At 41.7% G+C, this 19472-nt stretch overlaps 1 protein-coding gene across 1 annotated transcript in view; it reads left to right on the plus strand.

Annotated features, from left to right (window-relative positions):
• Positions 1-19472, plus strand: part of syne2b (spectrin repeat containing, nuclear envelope 2b) — a 144122-nt gene that overhangs the window by 118887 nt on the left and 5763 nt on the right. Inside the window, exons 112-125 of the mRNA XM_065472070.1 lie at positions 5735-5897; positions 8755-8942; positions 9071-9221; positions 10142-10324; positions 12671-12808; positions 12927-13121; positions 13359-13659; positions 13891-13981; positions 14370-14481; positions 14703-14832; positions 15220-15425; positions 17500-17700; positions 17805-17927; positions 18233-18424. Coding sequence (XP_065328142.1) covers positions 5735-5897; positions 8755-8942; positions 9071-9221; positions 10142-10324; positions 12671-12808; positions 12927-13121; positions 13359-13659; positions 13891-13981; positions 14370-14481; positions 14703-14832; positions 15220-15425; positions 17500-17700; positions 17805-17927; positions 18233-18424 — 2374 coding nt within the window. The remainder of the gene's footprint in view (positions 1-5734; positions 5898-8754; positions 8943-9070; positions 9222-10141; positions 10325-12670; positions 12809-12926; positions 13122-13358; positions 13660-13890; positions 13982-14369; positions 14482-14702; positions 14833-15219; positions 15426-17499; positions 17701-17804; positions 17928-18232; positions 18425-19472) is intronic.

Consider the following 19472-nt stretch of genomic DNA (forward strand, 5'->3'; position numbering starts at 1 on the left):
CACAGGAGCTTGAGTGTGCAAGAAACACACAAATTCAGAAATAGGTCTCAACCAAGTTAAAACAATAGGTTTCTGTGAGTGTGGCTGTGGACAGAACATTAAAGACGGGGGGTAAAAGTAGTTTTATAGACCTGTAGAATCGGTCTTTTCTTGACCTCCCAGTAGTCTAATCCATACAGGACTCTAAAATATACTTCAGAGTCCTGGCCTGATGAGTTAGCTCTTCTTTGTTGAGCCATCTGCTTCGCCAGAGGTTGTTTGGTTTCCCTAATGTTTAAATCATAGCAATCCTCCTGGCACTTAACAGCGTACACTATATTACTCTGTTTGTGTCTGGGGACTTGATCCTTGGGGTGGACTAATTTTTGGTGCAGCGAAAAATTGGTCCATTTACTTACTTGGATTGAGCATGCACCAAGACATCCGAGGGACTTCTCCATTCTCAAAAATTGCATTCACATGAAGCCAAGAAAATATGTTGCTAGAGGGTTATGAAGTGAAGGTTGCGCAAGGGGTGTCCGCCCCTAGCCACAGCACTGGGGTGGCTGTGGCTCAGCTACTATTCGGAAGTAGTAGATTCGGTCTGCATGATTGCTCCCGAGGCGCTCATCAGTGTGAACATGTGTGGGTAAATGTTAGATAGAAAGAATGTGTGAGACATTGTATAAAGTGTTTTGAATGCTCAAGTAGAACAGAAAAGTGTTATATAAGAACCAGTCCATTTACCATTTACAGCATGCACATTATACAGAGCTGAGTCAATGGTTGGTCTCATTGGACGGTCCACTGTCAGAGTCCTGCAGGACTCTGTCACATGTTTGGATAAGGGCTGATGAAGTTCCAAGACTAGCTGATTCAGAGTCACTGATGACTGTGGTGTGCCTCTTGCCATTGTCTGCATCTCACCCCACTAAGTTACATCAGATGACTGCTGAGGTTTGACTTGCAGAGGGATTAGATGCGCTGATACTGGCCCGCTGCTCGCCTTTGTCCCCCAAAACAAACCGGGTGCTCCGTCACCGGCCCAGCAGCTGCTGTTTGCTAATGCGAGCCTTTGTCCTGATGGGCGCTCTGCCTCAGGGGCCACCATCCGCTCGCTTTATTGTGCGAATAAGATGCATGCAAGGCAGATGTTTGTTTTCTCTTTAAAAACATTTACCCTGCTCTGTCCAGACACCTCTCCTCCTCACACCTGGTATCTTCACAGATTTACTTCGTGTACTCTCACACAGCGCTTTTGTTTCTCAGATTATAGTACAGTCAAGCCGTTCATTTCAAGTACAGCTTTCACACATTTAGTGCCATGTTGTTTAGTTTATTTGTTTCGTTTATACAGACAGAAAGGGTGCCCTTTTATTGCCACTCATGTGGCCATAGACCTGGTTGTCATAGTGATGATGTTATTGCAACAGGGATTGGTTATGTGTGAAAAACAGACTGTGATATGTAAGATGGGGTCATCTTGGAGCTGACAATTCTATTTATAGGCATGTAATTGCAAATAAGTGAAATGCGAGATTTGAACTTGTGTGTATCCCTTCAATTTCTTCATGCCTGTAATCAATAATCTAAAATGAAATGTTGCAGATCTCAGTTCACTACTCACATTTTGAGTGTGAACATCTCTAAAGTTGGGCATTTTAACGTTTAAGTCTGCAGGGATTGACTCACTTTTGGAGACTTGTTTGCTTGTGTTGTTCTTTCTTTCTGTGTTTTCTCTTGTGCACCAGGTGGCTCATTTTTATATACAGCTACCAACATAGAAGTAGTTGGCCAGCTTTGCATGTTCTGTCTCAACCACACTTCAGATTTACATTTCTGTTCTCATTTTATGACCTTTTTTTATTGTCATTCTTCTTTCTGCTCCACCTGTTGTTTTTTTCTAACCTTTATTATTCAGATCTGTGATATATTACTTGTTCTTGTTACTCTGAGCCCGAGGGTGGTGTATTTCAATATAAAGAAGGTGGCAGATGGAAGTTTACCAACCTCAGGTTACCCGCTGGTTCTGTCTGTGTCGGCCACTATTGGCAGTCTGAGCAACAGTTTACAGCTCCACCTTTAATGAACTTTAATGTCTTACAGACGTCTTGATTTGCTTTTAGCCTGTGTACTTTTCTACTACCTCAGTCATGGTCATGCCTCATTATCCTGAATCTCTGATATTCATGCATATTTATCAAACCCACCGAGACACAGATGGCTTGAATGGTCTCTTATTAAAGTTCAGTTGGTAGATTTTTAGCCACAGAATTAATTCTGGTTTAGCTGTGTCAGTACCCTCTGTGAAAACATGAAAAAGAAATTACTATTAAAATCTATGTTCCCTCAAGTAGTTCCGTATTTGAGAGCTACCCATCCAGCCAGGTTTATTTTCAATTTTTTAGTCCCTTAAATAGATATTTTCAAACATGTGAACTCATAACTAAATATCATATCAAACATCACTCATAAGTAAATATGAAACAAGAAGAGGAAAATTATTAATTCTGTGAATTAAGAGAAATAAAATGGGAAAAAAAAGAAACAAAAGTTTCAAGAAAGACTGCAAAGCAGAAAAAGTATCTAGAAGAAAAATACATTTTAATCAAGCTTGAATGTTATTAGTTTTGGTAATTAATTATTTGGGCCATTTCTACAGTTTCCAATGCTGGTTCTTTGTGAGTGTACCTGTCACTGCATCCAGCTGTTTGTAAAAGCTGGAAGAGGAGAAGAGAGGATGGTGAGAGGAGGGGACGGGCAGTCTGTGGAGAAGGCAGGGAGGGGAGGGATGGTGGGTTAGCGCTTGCTAGCAGATGAGCCACCATCATGGAGTAGTCTCCTCACCAGCCTGTAAGTACCTCTCACCCTGATCTGGAGACTTCATCACGCCCCGTCAGACCTGGTGCGTGAGGCTGGAAAAGCGGATGGGTGAAAGGGTGGGGGAGCAGATTGGGTGTTTTGTTATGATAAGGAGACGAAGGCTGAGGAGCAAAGGGGGATGGGCTGAGCTTTGTTGATGCAGGCACGTAGGCAGGCAGGCAGGCAGACACACGCCGAGTCTTTCAGAGCGAATTCAGTTTAGCTTGGGCTTGCCTCGTGCGCGTTTACATTTAAATAAAAGGTTGGACAGCAGATGTGTATTTTTGTGAGGGTATGCAGCGGCATGTTTTTGGTGACGTTCTCCGCTCCTCTGTCTACTGCAACATCATCACATACGGTACAGATGTGCAGCCTAGAGCTCACACCTGCACAGAGAAACATAAAAACAAACATGCATCATCAGCTAAATATGGGGCAGGGGAACCCCTGTTCTATCTCTGCTACTGGGGCAGCAACAGCATCCAACATTCCTAGTCTGTGTCTTTATGCAAAGAAGAAAACTTGGTGGGCTCAATGCAGCTTGTTGCTGCATCAGACTCATTGTTGCATCATTGAGCTGTACTGCCTCGTATGCACAGTGGGCACATTGATTAGTACATGACACACAGCTACACTTTTTTGTAGTTCTGGAGGACATTACTGCTACTTTCAATGAAATCAGTGAACATAAATTATCCCAGAGAGACAAATCTAATAGACTGTTAAGGGCAACTTAGAGAAAAGCAAACAAACAGCATCCCAGCTCGCTCTGAAGATCCACTTTAACTTCACAGGAGGTTTCTTCATGTCAATAAGGAGTTTTTTCTTCCCACTGTTCCCACGCGCCCCCTCATAGGGGGCCGTCTGATTGTTGGGGTTTCTGTATTGTGGTGTTTATTGCTATATGGATAAAAATGAATAAATTGAATTAAGTCCCATCATAATAAGTTACAAAATTAGAAGTTAGACAATTTGTTGAAAAATTGTGTTAATAATTAATTTATTTTTTTAACCCAATTAAAAAATAAACATTACAAATGTGATTAATTATGTGAGGTATAAATCATTTAAAACATTTATTGAGATAAGCTAAGGTTATATATTCATACATCTGCACTGACCAAGAATTGCCAAAGGATTCATGAGTGGGTGTATTGTAAAGAAATCAAAAGCATTCACAAAACCCAGAATAACCCAGAACACCAATCTATCACAGAAGTGATAAACATTGTCCCTTAAACCTTAAAGCAGAATGATAACTAGCATTTAAGAGTGAACGGAGGAGAGAAAAAACTTCACCTGTAGCTTCGAGAAAGAGTTTTGAACTTAAAAATTAATAACGATACTTAAAATACTATAATAGTATAATAATAATCTATAACATTACTTTTATTTCACTAAAAGTTTTGGCATTCAGGTCGAAGTATAGCATAAATGGCAGAGGTGTTCCAAATGTTTCTCATTTTTGTGGCACCAAAGAAATGAAAGGCAGTGCATAATATTTTCAGCAAAAGGGAATAAGAAAAACCTTACATACAGCAGACGAACATCTGTATCCAACACGTACACAAAACTCCAAATGACTAATAATCCTTTAAGTGGTCAGTGATGTCAAACAGCTTAAGGTGGCAACAACCACAATGTCATTATGATTTCAGATTGTCTGCTTTTACTGGACAGCACAGAGAACACAGGAGTGATAAATTAAACATTGCTTTTCACTGAGTTTTCCTTCTTGAGGTACTTGGAGCTTATTGCGGTTTGATGTGTTTTCCCAGTAAATTTTTGTTTCTGAGAGACATGATCATTAAGAAACTTTCTCTGTCACACAGTTTGTCTGCTGAGTTTATTTTTTCAACTACAAAAATATCTTAACAAAAACTTGTTGTTGGATAGTTGCCTTCATGTCATTCCCCAGTTTTTGTAACCCGTTGATGTCACTAAAAGTCATGTTGTTGTTTTTTTAATTTGGCATCGGGCTGGTGTATCGAACAAATTCAACAACGTTAGAGGACATTAGGTGCCCCATCCTTGCTATGGCTAAGATAGAAGCTGCAAAAACACATATGACACAACCTTTAACATATTTGTTTTAAGAGCAGTGACAGATCTATAATTAACAGACCACACTCTGGATGTGTGTAGAGTTCCATCCAAGCCTGCAATTTAGTGAATATTAAGATGTGGAATTTTTTACTTCTGGTCACATGACGTTGCTGAGTCACCTCTCTCCTCTCTGCGTGTGTTGTGGAATGAACCGATGTAGGTCACTGACCCGAGAGCTGTGCTGGAATGCAGCCGCTCTCTCAGACAACACGCAGCTCTCAGTCAGATGTAGGTCAGCTTGCAGTGTGGCTATAATGGCTCCCGTTGTGTCATTTGTTGGAACGACAGCAGCGCTTCCCACACAAAGTAAAAACCCGCCACAGTGCTAATGTCTGACATGGGGCTGAACGTAGTGTTCACAATGGCAGGTTGATGGGTGTTTGCTCAGCATCCTTAGTGTCCTAATTCAGATTTTTGTCTACTCAAATGGCATGACGAAAATGAAACCTTGTGTTACACACCTGAGACAAGCAGAAAAACAAATGCATGCATTATTTAACGAGCTGGTGTATGTAAGACTTGCAGATTTTGACTTCAGATGCCTTTGAAGTCTGAAGGTTTTGGAAATTGGTGCACAGGCTGCTGCTTGCTAAAGCTGTTTACATGTATTATGTTCCTTAAAGCTATATAACATACCTGTAGCTTTAGGCAGAGAGCCACAAATGGGGCACAGAAGTCAGAAACTGACTGGAGGAATTTTTTGAAGGTTTTTTACCCTTTCTGGTGACCTGTGACCAGCTAAACTTCAGTGACAACTGTTCTAATGTGACAAATCTTTCCTTGACAGGGTGAGGAAGCTGAAAGAGACGCTGGTGACGGTGCAGCAGCTTGATAAGAACATGAGCAACCTGCGGACGTGGCTGTCCCGTATTGAGGCAGAGCTAGCCAAGCCGGTGGTCTACAGCACCTGCCACAGTGATGAGATTCAGAGGAAACTAGCTGAACAGCAGGTGGGCAAAGATGGAAGGACTTGTGTGAGATGCATTAAGTTATTTAAGTGTGTATTTTTAAAGAGTCAGTCAAAACCTATAAAGTCCTGCAAGACCAGGAAATCAAAGATCTAAAATTTCATTTCAAGATCTACATGAAGTACCTCTTAATAACTAATATAACCTCTAAGAAGGAGAGAACAGTTGGCACAATGCTGTGTGACAACTGGAGTGATTGTTTCTTTGGTTGTTTGGTATTTAAAGCCAATCGCCTCCCATAGCCATGTGAAAAAGGAAGATCTCATGAAAGGTGAGCAAATCACCTTTCATGGTTTCTTTGTGGAAGAAAAACGAGAGCTCTCTCTACAAACCTACTGAACTCGGACATCTTCAAGGTAAAAAAAAGAAAAAGGGGCACTTAAAGTGATATTTTAGAAATGCACAAGGTAGAATTAGGACTCCACTGTGAGGGGAGACATTGCGTCTGGTTTTAAACCCTTTATGTTATGGCCACCCTGTGGTGGTCCAAAGCATGCTAACATAAGAGTGAATAATGAGCGCTGCAAAGTAAAATCTCAGCAAGGCTCTGCTAAGAGAGGAGTTTGTGAAGGAGACAGCTGTCACGCTGGGCTGAGAGATGGTAAATGCGCTGAGAGGCAGAGCTCATGAGGAGGTCCAAAAAAAGGTAAATGGACTTTAGCCTGTTAGTCCATTTGTCATCTGCCATATAGCAGTACTTTGGGAAATGGCTAAAAGTTCCAGGTTTTAGAGCTAAGATGGGTGGAAGGGTTCAGAGGGAGAAATATTCATAGACAAGATGAAAGAGTTTTTTATGTCTTGGGTAGAGTTGCCTGTTTGCCTCTCGGGTTTTGGAAAAATCTCATATAGATATGCACATTTGATAGTAAGGATGAGATCAGGTGACAGTGGTTGTTGAACCTGTGGTTCATTTTGCGTTTTTTTTATCACTGGATTAAACGTTTAAATGCACACTTATATAGCATTAAATGTGACAAATGGGCACATTCCCTTTAAACCCACAATGTGTTTATTCTTGTTTTAAAAAAGGGTTAGGGTACGTTGGTCAAAATATGTGAATTTGCTAAAGTCAGACCACATTATCACCAAGCACAGTAACGCTTTAAAAGAACAGAATAACTCCCAGACCTACCTTGATTAAATGCATGAATAGAAAATAACATAGTGTTTATTTATTTATAGTGTTTATTTTGTAAAAGAGTAAACACCAACCCTACAGCACTTTATGGCTTTTTTAAATTGTTCATTCTGTATTCTGTCATGTATGCAATTTTTGGTTACTGTGAAGGTATGTAGGTACACGTGTTAAACAAATGCAAACAGAGAACATAACATTGCATTTCAAACATTTTGAAAGTTTTTTACAAAAACGTTTAGATGTTAACAAATGTTCAGTGAGATTGTCCCACCCATTAAGCAGGAGGTACATATACACACACACGCATATATATTATTGTTTCCATTTTATATAACTGCAACTCTTTCAGCTTTACCAGATTATTTTAGGAATAAGTACTACAACTCAGTGATCAGCCTTTCCCTTAAATGCTGGGCCCCACAAACTGGTTGACATGAGCCACTTCTTCTGTGAGAAACTCATCATTTTCTGAACTTTTGAAAGTGCTCTACTCTGCCACATGCATGTCAGCCTGAGTGCTCCTTACTTTTTTGGGGTCTAAAATGCGACTGACTGCTGCGAAGTGACTGAACTTGTCAGCACTGCTAGTAACCCAAGAGTTTGGAGAATTTTCTTCTTTTTTTTATTTTTTTATGATGGATTTGGGGGTCAAAGCAAGCTCAGATGTGTTCCTTTGACAAGTTAACAGTGAAAGGGGTTCAACTGCACTCATTTCTTAAATCACTGAATATCTCTAGCTAATGATTTTTCTCCACTCAGAATTTTACAGATCTGTGCAGGTCAGGGGAAAAAATACACTTAGAATCTGCAAAACAAATTGGACTCGAGCTTTCTGTCTAAATCTGGACAGGGACGTGTCTGAAGAAATAGAGCTCATATCTGATGAAAGAAATGGTGGCAGTTGTAAAGGAGTGAAATGGAGACAGATGACAGGCAAAATGAAAGGAGACGAATTCGAATCGGCGTGGCGATGTGAAGAGCCTTAAAGAAATGGGACTTCTCCCGTTCCTCAGAAAAAGGCTGCAGGTCTCTCCATTAGCAGATGAGGGATGGCTGAAATGACTCCTGTGTGGATAGGCACTTTAAGCTTTCACTGGTCACTATGGCAACCTAGAGAGTGGTAACTTTGAACAAACAAGAGGCATAAAAAGTGGTGTCCAGCCCCAGTGAGGGAGCTCTCGCTTTCTCTCTCTCATGCTTACACACACACACACACACACAGACACACACAATCTTTAAGTCTTTTAAAATCTCTTAAAATGAACATTACAATGCCTCGTATTAAAGCCAGTCGTTCATACTGTGAGTGACATTTGCAGATCCTTTTATGCCAACAATTGCATAAAAACAGTTTCATACTAGAAGCACCATCAATCAATCACAGTCTATAAAACTAGGATAATGATTTCAACTGGAACTCTGAAAAGCAGTTACCAAAATAAAACAGGAAGGGACTGAAAGAAAAAAACAGAAAACTCTGGGAAAAGGCAAAAATGAGGAAAAAACTAAGAATATAACACCAAGGGACAAAACGAACAGCACCCAGGAGTCATGCTGTGCTGTGTGTACAGATTGCAGGCCTCAAAACAAACCAGAAAAAATACAGAGTTTGGGTTTTCCTTTGTGATTTCTAGAAGAGGAGAAAGTTAAAGAAAAAGGGGGTTTTTTTCTTTTGTTTTTTCTGTGCCGGTTGGCATGCAGGATCTGCAGCGGGACATCGAGCAGCACACAGAGAGCGTGGCCTCAGTGCTGACGCTGTGCGACGTCCTGCTCCACGATGCTGATGCCTGCGGCAGTGACTCGGAAAACGACTCTATCCAGCAGACCACCCTCAGCCTGGACCGCCGCTGGAGAAACATCTGTGCCATGTCCATGGAGAGGAGGATGAGGTGAGCAGCCAAGAAGGGTTGAAGATTGTGTACTGATTCTTTAGTTTACAGTGGTTGGGGGGGTCTTACACCTTCCAGAGCACGGGCTACTGTGATTAGAAGTTAACATGTGCCTTTTCTGCCCTCAGAATTGAGGAAACCTGGCGTCTCTGGTGTAAGTTCCTCGATGACTATTCTCGCTTTGAACACTGGCTGAAGACGGCAGAACTGACAGCAGCCAGCCCCGACTCCGCCAACGTCCTCTACACCAGCGCCAAGGAGGAACTCAAGAAGTTTGAGGTCAGCAGAATATTTTGCTGTCTTTTTTTTAAGCTTTTTTACACTTTTGCATAATATTGGAAAGGGAGGAATAAAGTAAAGCAATGACCTTAGGTTCAAATTATGTCGGTGTTTGGGTAGACCTAAATAATTGGGATTTCTGTGCATTCTGATATTAGCACTACAGGAAAAGCCACGGGTATGTTAAAATGTAAAAAGGTCAGCTCATTCATTAAAAAAAGGAAAGGAAAGGAAAAACTCCCTCTTAAAAGGATGAAGCCGGTAGCACCAGGCAGCTACTTGCTGTGATGGGTTAGGGGTGAGGGAAGGGAGACAGGACAGCATGAATGTCTGGTCCAGAGGGAAAAAAGGTTCAGCAGCTAGCTGTTAAATTGCCTTGCATTCAATTTTTGTTTTTCTTTCTAATTTTATATTTCCCTTGAATCAGCAGACACCAAAGACGCATCAAACACAGTTTTAAGTGCTCAGGTGTCCTGTTGCGCTGTGACTCACTGGTGACCTTTGGTGCACTGGTCTAGATTAGAAGCACAGATTAGTGTCTGGTAATCTGGTCTTTGCTGAAATGCCTTCATTTCTACAGCAACAGGGAACCAGTGTATATAGTGTTTTTTAGAAAATACCAGCGACCTACATTATGTATCCTGGCTGTCAGTGACATATTATGGAAGCTGTTTCACACGGCCTTATAACCATTGCTCACATTTCTGTTGTGGAATCAACAAAATTTGCTTTAACAACTTTCTGTAAGTGACTAGTTGTTCACTAGTTCTTTGTTTTATGGGGTTTTTTCTTAACATAATCTTCAACACGGCTATGTTAACAGATACATCAAACCATTTGCACTCTATTAAAGCCCCTTCTCCAGCTTGAAGTGTTCTTCTCATTGACACTCATGTGTGACTCTCATTTTCTCCTTTCAGGCGTTCCAGCGGCAGGTTCATGAGCGCCTGACTCAGCTGGAGCTGGTCAACAAACAGTACCGCCGTCTGGCCCGAGAGAACCGCACCGACGCTGCCAGCAAACTTAAGGTCATGGTCCACGAGGGGAACCAGCGGTGGGACAGCCTGCAGAGGAGGGTCGCTGCCGTGCTCCGCAGACTGAAGGTGAGAAAGGAGGTCGGAGGTCAGGATTGGCTGAAGGTACCTTAGGAAAGCTACTCTGTTAGAAGCAAGAGTGACTGTAAAATTTAAAAAATAAATAAATATACATACATATATATATTTATATATAAACAGAAATCAAACATCGTTGTGTTTCAGGCATTATCAGATGATCTGTGTAGTATCTCCCTGCTCCACGCTAAGCTGTCAGGATTTAGGTCACCTCTCAGACGGTGACAGGGCACATGGCATCATGTTGGCAGGGAGGCGTTTTCTAGGGGTGCAACGATACACAAAATTCACGGTTCGGTTCGATACTTTGGTGTCACGGTTCGATATTTTTTCGATACAAAAAAATGTTCATGCTTTTTTAATTTGTCATTTATTAAAATTATAAATATATATTTTAACTCAAAAGTACAGTTTTTAAATTTAATGTTGCTGAAACAACAAAGTAATAAAAAAATAAATCTGATTGAGAAATCACTCATCTTTGGAAAAAGAGAGTTTATTACAGAGAAATGGCTCTTTCCAAAATAAAAGCTATACTATACGCTTCTTCTGGGGTATATTCTCAGCAGCATATTAAACATATCAGGTCCCCATAAGGAGAATCATGTGCTAACGGCTGTCTAAATGACTCGGGTAAAGTTTGTAGCATGTTGTTTTTGTCTGCTTCCACTTGTCTTCGCACTAGGGTGATGTTGGCGTAAATGTGCAGTCATATTCGTTGTGTTCCCACTAGTGCTGTCAGCGTTAATCTGAAATGACGTTAACACCACAACACGGCAAATCTCCGTTAACGAGCTACCTCGGATCACCCCGTGCGTGGGGCTGGACAGCGTCAACACGTTAACGAGCAAACTGCGCTAACGCACTAGTTCCCACCCATGTAATTGAGCATTGCGTGGCACATCCGACATACTGTTTTACTTTTGTCCATGACGCGCTTACCTTCAGGGTCATACTTCACATGAAGACCAAAATAGTTCCAAAGGCCAGATCTGAATGAGGGTGGGGGAGGTTCAATTTGCCATGTTGCAACGATTAGCTTCTGTCTTGCTAGCTTGCGCTGCGCTCAGTGGATCTGCGCTCGACAGTGCAGCCTAGGTGGAGTAGTCGAACGCAGATCCACTGAGCTCTCAACACAGACAGCATCGTCAGAAGAAAAGTTGATAAAACAAATTAAAAATTTTGTATTGTTCGATACACATGCGTACCAAACCGAAAGCAGTGTATCGAACGGTTCAATATCCATACGAGTATCGTTGCACCCCTAGCGTTTTCCTCATGCCATGTGCTTCTGAAAAGATGGAGATGTTTTTGTTGCTTTATGGAGATGCCTTGTAATCAAAGAATTCCGCTGCTTGGTGCCAATTGCCAATAAGGCACGTGCAGCGGCAAGAGCTCTCACAAAATCAGATTTTCTGCTACATTATGGGCTGACATTATTGGGAAATGAATAATACAAAAAACACAAGTGTAGAGAGTCTGTAACCATAACTGTGCAGATGGGTTCTGTATCACGAGTTTGCATCACAGTAGTTGCTGCTAAGGTTGGGCGATATGTAAAGTTTTTCCAACCGACAATTGTTAGTCCAGTAAATGACGATATATTTGCACAGGTGACTTTTTGATGGGCGGAGCAATGTAATCATGCATGGACTGATTTGCGTATTTAGAAGGAGGGAATATTTTACCTTCTTTTCTTGTTTGTTTCAGTATTAATATAACTACTTTTTGCATTATTCATTCATTTATTTGAGATTCGCCAAATCGCACAAAAGACTTTATGTCTGAGATTGTTTTTTAATGTTCGCTGGAAGAGACATTTTGATTTTTAACTTACTTTTTATATAATTTTGTATTTGTTGTTTGGTTGAGTGTGTAAGTCAGATAAACACTGGAACAGCCTGTAAACACGGTTATAGTGGAAAAAAGAAGCCAGTTTCCCTTTCTTTTCCTCCCCATCTCCCCACATAGGCTACTGCCTTTCTGTCTTTCTGTTAAGAGTTTGTAATTGATTCACTGCATTTGGGCGCACTCTGAGGAGGGTGCATTAGTTCGCAGATAGAAGAGGGTACCGTTAAAACAGCGCTATTATTTTTTCTGTTGACTGCTTCTCTTAGCTTCAACATTATTAACAAACTTACTCATGGGCAAATAAATAAATCGCTCTTTTAAAAACGATTGGTGAAAGGCTCAGCCTGTCAACAATCGCCCAACCTTATGTGACACTACACTTACACAGCAAGTTGATATCTGGATCACATAAGCCGGCAATATTTGTAGCACACAGTTTATGGCATCAAAGGAATATACTAAAAGTAATATTTCTGTCCTATTCAGTATTTTACGTCTCAAAGAGAAGACTTTGAGGGAACTCGTGAGGGGATCCTCGTTTGGCTGACTGAAATGGACCTTCAGCTCACCAATGTAGAGCACTTCTCAGAGAGCGATATCGAAGAGAAAATGAGAGAGCTAAACGTGAGTATTTCCCTACTGATGTTGCGCTGTAACATTATCCTGTTTACATATTGATGGACTGGCTGGGTCTCTCACTGGCTGAAATATTTTCATACCATCGTGTCATTTACCTCTGCAGGGTTTTCAGCAGGAGATTACCCTGAACACCAACAAAATTGATGCCCTGATCGTATTTGGGGAGAACCTGATCCAGAAGAGTGCTCCTCTGGACGCTGTGCTTATTGAGGATGAGCTGGAGGAGCTCCACTCCTACTGCCAGGAGGTGTTTGGCAGAGTGGCTCGCTTCCATCACCGCCTAGTCAATAGACGTCCGGTTAGTAATATAAATGACTGGGATCAGAAAAAATAAAACAGCTGGAGTTTTCTCAGACTGGCTGTACCTGTAAACTGCTGCTCTGAGCATGAATGGGATAAAAGCATTTGTTTTTGTTTTGTTTTTTTTAATCTGAGGACATGCTTGATTTTTTTTAAATATGTGTCTACCTCACAGACATTAACGTCAAGAGACATTTGTCATCTTATTTATCAGGGGTTTTTTTTCAACCTGCAGGTTCTGGAGGAGGAGGAGAGGGAGATGTCAGACCGAGACACAGACCAAGACGATTCACCCGATTTGACCCCATCCTGGATGGCGGAGAGGAGAAGGAAGGAGGTGGATATAGCAGTGGGAGGAGTTTCAGGTGGACCACAGGTGATGTGCCACCTCCTGGTACCCCCTATAGAGCGATCAGGAAGAGAGACCCCCCTCAGTGTGGATTCCATCCCCCTAGAGTGGGATCACACAGTCGACGTGGGGGGGTCATCATCCCATGAGGACGACGAGGATGCCACCTTCTTCAGCGCTCTGTCAGGTTAGCTTCGTGTCTAGACTTTAGGCTCATGGGTTAAATTATGATTTCATAAGGTCAGATCTCAGATCATAGAATACTGTGTTATATAGCATTCTATATTAATTCTTCAGATGAAAAAAGCTGAAAAAAATCCTTATGCAGAAGTTTTTGATATTCCTGCAACACCTTTAACACCTTTGCAGATCTCCATCTCCTGAGCTGTGAGACTTTAACCTCCACTGTTTCTTACAGACATGAAGGTCACAGAAAATTCAGAGTCGTTTTTTAAAGTGACTGCCAGTGCAGTGAAAGCAGCCTCGGGTAGGCGCTCTGCCTCCTGCATGCGTCTGCTTTGCTATGCGTTTTTTTTTTTCCAACTAGCATCCTGCTTTCACCTTATTTCACCCCATTTCCACCATGATTCACAAATGTGGCTGTGCACGGCCGCAAATTATCATTCACTTTGAAATGTTTGGTTTAGTTTGGTTAGCGATTGAAGATCATGAGACCTGCATGATACTGCAAGTCGGTTGTGTGTGTTTTTTCAATCCATTTGTGGTTTGTTCATTTGGTTTATGCACGTTGAACCTTTTCATGCATGTGTCGGAGGGCTGGTGAAAGGAGCTGTCTTTCCATCATTACTCTTGTCACTGAAGTTTTTATTTTAAATTTAACAGTCACTGTTTTTTCCTCTCGGTCTCCTCAGTGAAGTCAGTGACTGACACGCCGAGCTGGCATCTGCCTGGCTCCCCGGAGAGGAAACAGCGTCCTCGAGATATCATCCAAGCCCTGAGCTCATTCCCTTCACATACAACCGGCACTCCCTTCCCCCAGCAGGGCTATGTACGTACAAACACACAGTCCTGATTGGGTCCAACGTCAGGTTCAAAATAAACACAATAGAAATGGTACACTATGATAGATTTTTGAAGACTTTTTATCATCCTTTCAGATTTCTAAGAATACAACACATAGGCGTAAGAATGCAGAGTGCTTCCTTTTTTCTTGTTTTGTTTTACCAGTGTAACGACTCAAACTGATTGCGTGTGTATCTGTGTTCTCAGGCAAAGCTAATGTCAGAGTGCAGTGGCAGCATCGACAGCGTGAAGAGGGTCAAACTCATGCTGAACGATGAGGAGGAGCTGGAGGATGCAGGCCTGACCAGCAGCACGGCCAGCAAGCATACCAGCACGGGTACGCAGACAGAGATAACCGCAGGTGCGAGAGGTCTCACTCTGTTTGAAACATGTAACAGTAGGGATCATGCTGGAGGTCCTGAAGGCAAGTCGGAAAACACATTTTCAGAAAATCCACACACTAAAATACAGCACACTGGTTTGTGTAGCCCAGGAAAGACTAACATGGACTCAAACCCCAAATGTACCTTTGTTGATAATGGAGCAAGGAAATAGACCAGAGGCTACCAAAGCTCTTCGGTCTGGCAGATCCACCTGAGACCTCTTTGAAAAAAAGAGGACATAAAAGGGGGACGGATAGTGGAGTACAGAAATCTTGAACAGATCCGTGTGTGTGGCAAGTAGCATTTATACACATACTCATCCCTCTTCCTTGTTTCCTCAGGTGTTATCGAGCGCTGGGAGCTGCTACAAGCACAAAAAAACGCAGCGGACATCAAGCAGGACCTGGAACAATGGCAGAAGCTCAACTCTGACCTCTCTGATGTCACTTCCTGGCTTGGCAGGGTGCTGCCAGAGCTGGAGAGGCTGCAGAGAATCGCACCGTCCACCAGCATCCGAGACATCGAGGTCAACATCAGGAAACTCAAGGTAACAACCAATCTGAGAGCAGGAGGACGTTCGCAGAATACAAATAGGCAAAAAAAAGTGAAACCTTGGGATATTTTCCTAGGATGGGCATAGCCGAAGTGTATACACTGCTCAAAAAACATGAAAGGAACATTTAGAAAACTCATCAAATCTCAATAGGAAAAAACAATCATGTTGGATGGCTGCATATATGGACTGAGTAATGTGATAGGAACAAAAGGACGACACATCATTTGATGGGACTGAAAATTATAAACCTACAGAGGGCTGAATTCAAAGGAACCGCAAAAATCAAAATGAAAAAAATATGAAGCACGCTAGTCCATTTTGCAGAAATTTCATTGCAGCAACTCAGAAATGGTACTCAACAGTTTGCTTGGCCCCCATGTGCTTTTATGCATGCCTCATGGATGGTGTCCTGGGGGATTTCCTCCCAAATCTGGACACTCTGAGGTGTAACCTGGCAGCATCTGATGAACCAAAACATAATGTCCAGGAGGTATTCTATTGAATTTAGGTGAGCGTCGAGGCCAGTGAGTGGTATAAATTCCTTCATGCTCCAACTCCAAGGCTGGGGGAATCTAGGACTAACTGCAGCAGTGTAGAGTCTGACAAGGTGTTCATCCCAATACCTGGAAATCAAGGTGCTGTTGTTTGTTACAGGCAGCATAATTTTCTTCTTGACTTCTTCAGACCGTGTCACATGTGCTCGGGGTGGACCTGCTCTTGTGCTGTGCTGCTCATCCTGCTCATCTGTGAAAAGCACAGGGTGGGTTACCAATTTTGGTATTCTATGGCAAATGCCATTTGGACTCCACAGTGCTGGGCAGTGAGCACAGAGCCCACTGAAGGTCATTTTGTAGCTCTGGAAGAGCTCATCCTGTTACTCCTTGCTCAGAAACAGGTATCAGTCCCGCTGATGGATTAAGGACCTTCTATGGCTCTGTCCAGCTCTCCTAGTCTCCTGCCTGTCTCCTGGAATCTCTTCCATGCTCTTGAGACTGTGCTGGGAGACACAACAAACCTTCTGGCAATGTCACGTATTGATGTGCCATCATAGAGGAGTTGGACTACCTGTGTAACCTCTGTAAGGTCCAGGTATCTCCTGATGCTAACACAATGACGCTAACCTTAGTCAAATTCAAAACTACTGAAAAAACAGTCAGAAAAGATCAGAATGCACCTTTTTTAAAATTTCATTAACACCAAAGTAGCTGAAACTGATTAACAACCTCCTCTGCTACTTAACTGACCAGATCATGTCCCAAAAGTTTAACTGACTTGCTGCTGATTAGACTGAGTAGAGTATATACCTCAGATCATCAGTTATTCCTTACAAACAAACCACAATGTTGTAGTGACAATGTTGCTCCTCCCGCTCTCCTCTTCCTTATTAAAAAATAAATAAATAAATTAGGTAATATTTGATGTTTCCTGTGCTAACTTCAAATTTGTTGGATTAAAAACTAAAAATATTGAATATATAACATATTAAAGATTTATGTTTTTTCATGCTGAACTTATTGTCAGTTATCTTTTAAATAAGTGTTTATTTATTCAGTATGGATAAAGACAAGATTAGAGGAAAAATCTTATAGGTGTGTTAACAAAAAAGAGCTGTTTTTGCTGAGAAATGAGAATTCCAGCAGTTGCATGGTAATAGCTCTGCTCTTTGTTTTTTTTTTTTGTTGTTTTTTTCCTGATTTCGATGTAAAAAAAAAAGCCTTATCTTCCATTTTAAATGACATTGACAAGACTGGAAATAATGTGTGAAGTCTGAAAGTAGATGAGCTGTCATGTCATTTGTCCTACTGAAGAGAATGGGCTGGAGGATGTCCATTTATTTTGTATAATTTAACTGCAATCTTAGCAGGATTATATCAAATAAAACTGCATGCAGCCTTTCCTTGTGCTCACTCCACCCACCCAACTTAACTTTTTCTTCTGATTAAAAACATTGTGGGGAAATACAAGTCACAATGCAGAATAATCAAAGTCAAATGAAAGTAGATTTTGGAACACTTCATCTGTCTTTTGTCTAAAATGAATGTTTTGGTCGTTTTTTTCTGCTAAGGAGATGCAGAAGATTTTCAACAGCTACAAGTGTCTGATGATCTCCATCAACCTGAGCAGCCGTCACTTCCTGCGTGGCGACAGCACCGAGCTGCACGAGCAGCAGGAGGCCCTGGACTCAGCCAATCACAGCTGGACTCAGGCCTGCAGCGGCCTGGAGAGCTGGGAGAGGAGCCTGCACTCTGCTGTCATGCAGTGTCAGGTCAGACATGGAAACACCTCCTGAACGTTTACCCCATAGAGTTCAAAATAGTAGGAGTGATTCACAAAATGTGATCTGACCGGAATTGCTCTGCTCTTATTCAGGAGTTTCACGAGACGCTACACTCGCTACTGCTGTGGCTCGCTCAGGCTGAGGACAAACTCCGCACAGTGAACGTCAACGAACGCTCGCACTCTGCACTCCTGCAGCACAGAGACACGCTCACAGTGAGACAAACTATAGTCTTTTTAGTCTTGTATCACTTATTTTTGCACTAACATCATGTTGACTCTAATAGTCTGGATCTGACTAATATTCACTAAAATTTGTAGATATGGTTGCTGCAATTTCATCCTTGTTTTATACAGGAGACACCTATTTACCTACTCACACTTGTTGTCAAAACATGACATTCTTCCTGATTGGCATAATAGGTTAAATATACTAGAATGTTTTATGGAAAGCTGCATTGGTGTAAGTAACACAGAGCCTATGGAGTCTCAGCTGATGTCTCTGTCGCCCCCTGCTGCAGGTTCTGCAGGAGGAGCTGCGTGGCCGGCAACGGCGGGTTTCATCACTGCAGGCAATCTCCTCCCAACTTCTCCTGGAGGCCACTGGAGAGGACAGTGTAGAGGCCAAAGAGAAGGTCCACGTCATCAGCAACAAGCTGCATCTCCTGCTACGGCAGGTGGCTGCAGACCTGCGTACGCTGCAGGGAACACTGGTTAGTCAATCTTCCTCTCATATACTCTGCCATGATATAAAGCAGCGGTGTCATATAAAAGTCCTAAGGACCAGAATTGGCCTGGCAAAGAATACAACTGGACCCACAGACACGTGAAGGACTGCAGAGAGTTTGACATTTTACCTGTATTGTCATAAGTTTCACTACTTTTCCTTTTCCTACTGGTTAAGCCTCCCATTACCATAAAAAAAGGACAACGAAAAATTTTGTTTCACTTGTCCAGCCCACTTTAGGTTGACGTATGCTGTATGTGGCCTACAATGTAAATTGACTTTGACATGTCTGATATAGAGCTATAGTTTGTTAGGCTGAGTACAAAAACCATCAAAAAATCAATTTTTGCTCCTCAAATGAATCAGTTTTTCTGTTTGTGAACATTAAAGTCAAATACAGTTAGGTCCATAAATATTTGGACAGAGACAACTTTTTTCTGCTGTACATTAATTAAATTTGACGCAGTTTTAAATGAAACAACTCAACAACAAAGTCTGAAGTGCAAACTTTCAGCTTTAATTCGGTGGGTGGAACAAAAAGATAAAAATGTGAGGAACTAAAGCATTTTTAACACAATCCCTTCATTTCACTGGTTTAAAAGTAATCAGACAAATTAAATACCTGAAAACAAAATGTTCATTTCCAATACTTGGTTGAAAACCCTTTGCTGGCTGTAAATAAAACTATGAGCCGAAGGTGCACCTGCAGATTTTTCTGCCTTCTTGCTCATTGTTGCAGCTTTTAAACTCAGCTATGAGGATAGCACTTTATGGGTCTGCAGCTTCTAAATGCCTTCTACGATGTTTCCCAGAAAAAGACTGTAATTTAGAACGATTCATGCAGGAAAAAGAGGCGGTGTTGAGTTGATCCACTTCCATTAAATTATTATTGAGTGTAATTCAGATCATATTTTGGTGCACAGCAGTCCAGCTGTAGAGTGAGAGTTTCTGGCATGTACTTGCAAGGAGCAAGGGAGAAGACAAACCACCATTCAAGGGTCAATCATTCAAATATATATATATACATCATTTAT

This window comes from Pelmatolapia mariae, linkage group LG16_19 (genome assembly GCF_036321145.2).
Source record: "Pelmatolapia mariae isolate MD_Pm_ZW linkage group LG16_19, Pm_UMD_F_2, whole genome shotgun sequence".
Lineage (NCBI taxonomy): Eukaryota > Metazoa > Chordata > Actinopteri > Cichliformes > Cichlidae > Pelmatolapia > Pelmatolapia mariae.